General features: G+C 39.1%; 1 protein-coding gene across 1 annotated transcript in view; it reads right to left on the reverse strand.

Moving 5' to 3' along the window:
• Positions 1-8,136, reverse strand: part of LOC102824287 — an 18,237-nt gene that overhangs the window by 5,689 nt on the left and 4,412 nt on the right. Inside the window, exons 3-4 of the mRNA XM_006835537.1 lie at positions 4,103-4,210; positions 3,644-3,936 (exon numbers count right to left, since the gene is read on the reverse strand). Of these exons, the coding sequence (XP_006835600.1) occupies positions 3,644-3,936; positions 4,103-4,210 (401 nt within the window). The remainder of the gene's footprint in view (positions 1-3,643; positions 3,937-4,102; positions 4,211-8,136) is intronic.

Raw genomic sequence — 8,136 nt, forward strand, 5'->3', positions numbered from 1 at the left:
GGAGAAAGATGAGGCTTTCTGCTCCTGTAAAGATTTACAGCCTTGGAATCCCTGTGCAGGGTCACTATGAGTCAGAAATGATGCCACGGTACTTAACAACAACAACATATAAGTTTCACTGGTTTTGCTTCTCTGGAGAACACAGCCTAAGATAGGTGATTTCTACATATATATGTGTATTTGCTACAAATACACCCAAGTATATTATAAAGTATTCAGGGAGTAATGTTCTGAAAACTTCTTAACTATAATCAAACACCTTGAAGGAGTGAGTCATTGGGCTTGGAGACTTATGTCTTGAGGGACAGCTAGGTCAATAAACATGACATAGTCTACAAAGACAATATTCTTCATCCTACTTTGGTGAACAGCAAATAGAGTCTTAAAAGCTCATGAATGTCCTTATCTGGAGCAAAGGAAAGTGAAGAAAATCAAAGACTCAATTTGTCTAAAGAACTAATGGATCACATGAACCACCGCCTCCACTACTCTGAGACCAAAAGAACTAGATGGTGCCCAGCTATCAGTACCAACCATACTGATCAGGATAACAACAAATGGTCTTAAAGAAAGGGAGAGAAGAAATGTAGAACAAAATTTAAAATCATAAAAATACCAGACTTACTGATCTGATACAGATTGTTTGAACCCCTGAGACTGTAGTCTGTAATTGAATCTCCCCCAGGAATCAACTTTAAGCCAAATATTAGACAAACCTATAAAGTGAATAATAACATCAGGGAGGAATGTACTTCTCAGTACAGTCAACCACATGAGTTCAAAAGGGCAGCATTTGCACAAAAACAAAGCTCAGAAGGCAGGAAAGCGAGGGAAAGGACAAATAGAAATGCGAAACCCAAGGAAGAAGCAGGAAGAGTGCTGTTTCATTGAAGGAATTGAAACCAATGTCATGAAACAAAATGTGAATAAACTGCTAAATGGAAAATTAATTTGCTTTGCAAACTTTCACCAAAACCGTAATAAAAAGTGAGAAAAGAAAAAAAAAAAAAAAAAGGAAGGCTCTCAGTCTTGGAAAGCCTATGGGGCAGTTCTGTTCTGTCCTATAGCGTGTCTATGAGTCAGAATCTATATGATGGTACAACTCCATTCCAGTCATTGTTCTTACGTTAACATAAAACACTCCACAAAGTCGAGATTCAGTTTGCATTATAACTGACACATACACAAGTTGAAACTTTGGGTTTGATAATCAGAACTCTTAGTCTGTGATTACACGAGTTTCTTGTGTAAAGGAAGCTTTCTGTTCCCTTGAATGATGTTACAAAATTATGGATAATAGATTCATTCATAGTGAAAGAAAAAACTAATGAATTTCAATGCCACAGAATGAAAAATGCAATGCTATCTTCTCTACAACATGTTTTTTGGAAATGACTAAAGTGGATATTTTTGCCAGTGATTCATGTGCACACATTGTACAAATTTATCAATAAAAATAATTTGCACTTAGTCATTCTGAAGGAATAGTTAAGTATGTAAATTCTGATGTTAGACTTCCTGATTGGTAATTCCATCCCAACTCCAACTTGGTAATCATGTTACCTCAGGCATGCCATTTATGCTCTACAATTCTCAGTTAATTCCTATGGGAAATACCTATTTACAAAGTATTATCAGGACTCAAGGAGATAACATATATAATAAGCTAGATACAGTACTAGACACTCAGTGTACTTCAGTGTTTTCATTATACTTGTTGTGAGTTCCATGAATGTAAAAAACTTGAATACAAGTATAGAAAAAAAATTGTCATAGGGAGAAAAGCACTCAGACCTTAACTGAAAATTCAGAGGACTTATTCGGCACCAGCTTACATAAGTGAAAACATGGCAGTTCCAGAGAGAAGGTCACAAACCGGGACAGATATAGGGCAAGAACAAGAAACAAAGAGATTCCATAAAATCTTTGATTTACTCTTTGACTAAGGTCACAAAAAGGATCGGTAAAGATGCAGGTAGGGAAAAGCTTACATTGGATACAAGTGACTAGATATGCTTAGGTGAGTTACACACATGTACAATAATAGTCACAGCATGCTTACCATGTATACTTTCTAAAGCAGGTTATTAAAATGTTTGTTGTTGTTGTTGAAGAGTGTACTGAGTCGGTTCCAACCCACAGCAACCCTGTATAGGGTTTCCAAGGAGCGACTGGTGAGCTTGAAGCGCCTACTTTGCTGTGCAAACCAACTTTGCAGTCTAGTGCATTAACCCAAAGCGCCCACACCAGGACACCATAAACATACCTAGGCTGATTATTTATTGGGACTGGAGCTAGTGGTAAGAATTAACACCCAAGCTTCTTTCTTACAAACTATTTGCCCTACTGTAACTTTCTTGGCTGCCTGAGAAACTTAGATAACAAGTCAGCTGTCCAAGTTTCTTCTTGAGATTGTGTTCCTGTATCCTTATCATATAAGGAATAGTTCGTAAGGCCATTTCACACCAATGTATCTTTGTCAAAACCCCCTCCTTTAGGGTGTATTACTTCCACATCCTGGTTTGACCACAGAGAAACATTTCCTTAGGTTGTTACTATTGTTAAATGCCGTGGTGTTAGTTCAGACTCCTAGCAACCGTGTAGACTTTCTAAGGCTTTAAATCTTTGCAGGAGCAGAAAGCCTCATTGTTGTCTGACAGAGCTGCTGGTGGGCTCGAACCACCGACTTTGTGATTCTTAGTCTACTGCTTATCATTTTGAGTCACTGCATTCCCTTTCCTTTAGTTATTTATGGTAGCGTAGCCGTTGCGAATCGGGCTGCAAATCGCAAGGTCAGCAGTTCGAAACTACCTACCAGCTGTTCCGTTCCGTGGGAGAAAGATGAGGCTTTCTGCTCCCGTAAAGATTTACAGCCTCGGAAACCCTGTACAGGGTCGCTATGAGTCGAAACCGACTCCACGGCACAGAACCACCACCACCAAGCAGCTAATGGAATCCTGGTGTGGCGTTGTGGGTTGTGGTTTGAACTGCAAGGTCTAGGTCTGCAGTTCAAGCTCACCAGCCGCTCCTCGGAAACCCTATGCAGGGTTGCTATGGGTAGGAACCGACTCGATGGCAATCAGCAACAACAACCAGATAATTACCCAAGGGAAGGCTGTGGAAAATCTGATCTCATTTTACCAAAAGCAGTGCAACCTGCTTTTTACTTTTGATCACAGATTTTTTTTTTAATCTCTTTATATATATATAATCCATGCTCTCTTCCCTCCTCCTGGAAAATTGAATCATTTGCAGTTAATTGAAAACCTGAGTTCACTTTTTTTGTTTTTTCTACTTGTTAACCAGCATATATTTTTGCAAGCTTTTTTCATCACAGTAATTAACATGAAGTTTATATGCTTTCTGCCAAGGTCTCTGTTTTAACAGTGCATTAGATCCTGACATATTTATCAGTTCCTGTAATGTTTCCATATTAGAGCTTTTTTTGCTGCAAAGATATTTCTGGGAATAAAAAGATACAAAAGAGTGAAATGACAGTCCTGAAGGGTGTAATTTTAGCAATGGTGAAAGTGTTAGATCATGAATCAAAAAACTTAAAAACTGTGCACAGTTGCCTATGGGGAAACATCCCTGCCCCATGTAAAAGGCTGCAGCTGCAGTTTGTGTGCAGACTGCCGATTGCCTGGGAACACTGTGCTTCCACTGCACAGAGATAGGTGGCTGAGTCTTCCAGTTGAGAGGCTGTGATCGTTAAGGTACTATAGCGTTCCTTAGAATTCATAGTGTATTGTAACCTTCCATTCTGCTTCATGCCAGAAGTCATGTAAAATAGTCTGATGAGGCCTTCTCCAGGCTTCTGCCAGAACCACTGCACATTTTCCACGGTACTAGAATAATTGCACCTCAGAGTAGAGCTGGTTCCCTCCTGGAGGCTCAAATCTGAAGGACTCTGCTCCACCTTTATTCCTCTCACCCCTGCTTAGAAAGAGAAAAGCAAACATTAATTTCACTGGAGAATCATTGATGCCGTTTTCACGCTGCAGAAATATCTTGAGAAATACAAATGAGGATGTAAGTGGGCTCTCCCCAGCATTCCTCCCACCGTCAACTGTGGAACACATCTTAAGCACCCCCAACTCACAGCAAACCTGAACACACAGAATTCCCAACAGAGCTTCCAGCTGCCTCTTCATGACTCCTTGTCTGGTTGCTGAGGTGTCTTCACCCCCTTCGCTGGAAGCTGTCAAGCCTTGAGTCCAGAACAAATTATGCTCTTACACTTAGTAAGTTCCCCCAACTTTACTAAGCACCATTCATATCTGAGCTCTGTCATCTATCTTAACAGGAAATTCAACCCACAGCGAGAATGCACAGCAATCTCTCACAAGTTATAGATGAACAGTACAGGGAAGGAGGAGATGTTATTTCCAATGTATGAAGATAGAAGGGTTTTTTTTTTTCTACTATGAAAATAATTTATGTGGGACAGGTTTATGGGGTACAAGGTAAAGGGTGAGGAGCAGAATAGTGCTTCTTCGAAGAAAAACTGGATTAGGTTTAAGAATGAGAAAAATGACCTCATTCCCCAATTTACATAGTTTGACAGAGAATTTGAGCTGTGTGAAATTTCTGATTAAAGTTATATTAAAATGCTGATAAAATTTGACAGCATGCACTTATACCGAAAAAGTAAATTTCCTGAAATCAAGAGAGTTCTAGAAACCCAAGCCATATAGTAACCATCTGTATGGAAAATGCTTCCAACAATATTTTGGTTGTTGAAAGAAAAATAGGATCTGTATATTATGCCCACCATGACTTCATTTCTCCTCTTCTCTTCGTCTTATAAGAAGCTCTGGTAGCATAGTGGTTACGAATCGCACTGCTTACCTCAGAGTCAGCAGTCAGTTCGAAACTACCAGCTGTTCCACGGGAGAAAGATGAGGCTTTCTGCTTCCGTAAAGATTTACAGCCTCGGACACCCTGTATAGGGTCGCTATGAGTAGGAACCAACTCCACAGCACATAACAACAGCTTCACCTTATATAGCCCTTTCCCCAGACACCTTGCAGGTTCAGACAGCTGATCCTGGCCAGGACAGGCTCAGATTAAGTGTTTTCTTCTCCTTTTACTTGTTCTATTTTTTCCCTTTTTTCATCTTCTATTATTTTTTTTATTGTTCCTTCTAGACTCAAAGGAGATACAGGAAAAGGTAGGAGGAAATCAGAGGTATTGGAATAATATTTTAGTCAGTAGATGTCTAGAATGTAAGTAATAAAAATGCTTTAAAATTAAAACAAGTAATGAAGATGTTTTTTATTGAGGTTACATGCTTACAATGCCTTGTACTTTTCATATACCTTATTTCTACACAAAAAATCATCGTCACAATGGATTCAGTGACCAATTTATGGAGATACAAGCTGCAGCTTTCTGAGGTTTTATATAGTCTTGAAGTACTGGATCCTGGGGTGAACTTCTTATAAACACCATTCACACTTTTCTGTGATCCGTTCTGGTATCTATTCAACCCACTGAAAAATTGGTCATTTTTTTAAAACCCAAGAGTGCCCCCTAGTGGACTGAAGCCATCAACAAGACACCTATATAGGATTCCAAGGAGCTGCCGGTAAATTTAAACCATAGACCTTGCAGTTCAGTGTTCATCCTGCATAACCACACCAAGACTTCTCAACACAGACAAGTTCATACTAACTTCTCAGCAGTCATCCCAACCTCAGACCCATTCATTCCATGTTTACAGTTGAAGGTAATGCAGATGGTCAGAAAAGGAAAGAACCAGGTTAATGAAACAGGAGTTAAAACCAAATGAACCCATCCCTATTTTTCAAAAACCATTCTAAAAATCTTTTTATTGTAAATTCAGTGAAGGTTTATGAAGTAGATCAACTCTACATTCAATAAATCAGACACTTTGTTTCATTTGAATGATTGCAATCCCCTCCATATAACATCAGTTATCCCACTTTCTCCCTGTGAGTCTTATTTCCATTCCTTCTGAACCTCGTTTTTAGGATTAATGTGGCCTTTTGATCATGAATGATTGACTATCTCATGGTGAACAAGCATTGTTAGTGTTGTTATCCCCCTATATACTACCACTTGCCTGAAAATTGAATCATGAGGGTGAGTTTAATTCAAGACCATAGTCTGAGGTTCCTCCAGCCCTTTCTGACCACTAAACCCAGTCTTTCTTTAATAATTTTGAGTTTTGTTCCACATTTTCTTGCATTCTATCCAGGACCTTGCAATATAATCCATTTCAGAATAATTGGCAGTGGTAGTGTTATGCCCAGAATTCAGGGTCCCCAAAGACCACCCAGGAGCCGTACCGATGCAAATACATAAGGGTTGTTTAATCAAGCTCAAACCAGGTCTCTAACCTTATCCGACATTTCGGAATAAGGAAAGAGCCCCGAATTCATTGTCTGCAGGGTTTTTATAGAGTTTTCAAACAGCTCAGATTTCTCAGCTTTACAATCTTTGGATTGGTTAACAATTGGGAAACTATAAGATGTTACAGTTTAATTGGTCAGGACTGGTGGTCTTTGTTCTTAGGCTAGGGTAAAGGAAAACATCTGGCCCCTGGCCTTGAGCTGCCTGGCTATTTATACATATATCATTTTGTTGGAGCTAGAGGACGTGTTCAGGCTAATGTACAGAATGGAGATTGACCTTGTCTCTGGAGGGAACTAAAAACTGAGGCCTTGTCTATTTAAAATGCTTTCCTGAGCCTGACTAGAGTTTAGTCAAGCAGTCTCTAGGTAGGCAAAATCAGGTAAAATCAGTTTGGTCCTTACAGTAGCCAGGTACCATAAAGTACTTCTGGTCTCCGTGTCAGGGAGACTGATGTTCACATGTTCCATTAGTCATTGCACTAAGTGAGTCCAAGCATCTTCAGTTTTCATCACTCTTCCTTCATGGAGAGATCAAGTTGCACCTTAGATGACCACTCATGAGCTTTTAAGATTCTAGCTTATTCCTCACAAAAGTAGGATGTAGAACATTGTCTTAGTGGACTACGTTATGCCAGTTGACCAGGATGTCCCCTATGCAAAATGCCATTTTATGGAAATTAATGTTTTAAAAATAATTTGGCAATTCTCATTTTGTGCTATTGACTTGATTTCCCGAATTAGCTCAAATCAATCTAAACACATTCATTGAAGTTTTACTGTTAGTGAGGTAATTAGCTAGGTCTTAAAAATATGCAAAAGTGAATGAAACACTAGTTTACAGACTACGACAGAAAACAAGCATTCATATAACACCAAAACCAAAAAATTCCACTGTCATCAAATGGATTCCGACTCACGATGACCATATATAGGGCTTCTGAGACTGTAACTCTTTACAGGGACTTACAGCCTCATCTTTCTCCTGAGTAACGGCTGGTAGGTTTGAACTGCCTGGCAGATTCGTACACTTTGTAGTTAGCAGTCTAGTGCTTTTCTACAGTGCCATAAATAGGCGACTACTGGGAGTATAAACTAAAGTTATATGATCCCAGGGTTGGAGAATTGTTAAAGTTGGAAGAATTAAACAAAACTTTACAAGGAAGATGGTTATTTCCTTTTTTCTTGCTTATTTTATCAAAAGGAGAAAGGAGAACATAGATTTATCTTTGGGATGATGTCCATGACTTCATTGCTTCTAACATTGAGGATTTCATGACTATATGCCTAGTTAGAAGTAATAAAGCATTACCAATATAAGGACTTGATGGTTACCAATTAACACTACTGACAAATCTGACCAGGGACACAATAAGTTATAGCGGTTGTTGTTTTTAGATATTGTTATGTGTTATAGTTAGCTCAGACTCATAGCAACCATATGCACAATAGAATAAGTCACTGCCTGTTGCAGACCATCCAGACCCCGTCAGGAGTTCGAGGCTCTGTGGGCCCAAGTGTTGCAGACTGTACAGGCCACAGGCTCTGAGGAACAAACTCTAGCCACTTAGCAAACTGTTTTTCATCTTAGTATTCAGTTATGTTTATTATTAATTGCATACATGAAGCCCTGATATCCACAGATAAATGTAATATTTTCCTAAAAGCCGAGACTGGAAAAGGTTTCAAAGGTAAAGCTTTTCTCCCAAGGATTAACTAAAAATAGTTTGGCTACTTTCCAGTTCTTTGTTCTAAGGAC

The sequence above is a fragment of the Chrysochloris asiatica genome, unplaced genomic scaffold (assembly GCF_000296735.1).
Source record: "Chrysochloris asiatica unplaced genomic scaffold, ChrAsi1.0 scaffold00017, whole genome shotgun sequence".
Classification (NCBI taxonomy): domain Eukaryota; kingdom Metazoa; phylum Chordata; class Mammalia; order Afrosoricida; family Chrysochloridae; genus Chrysochloris; species Chrysochloris asiatica.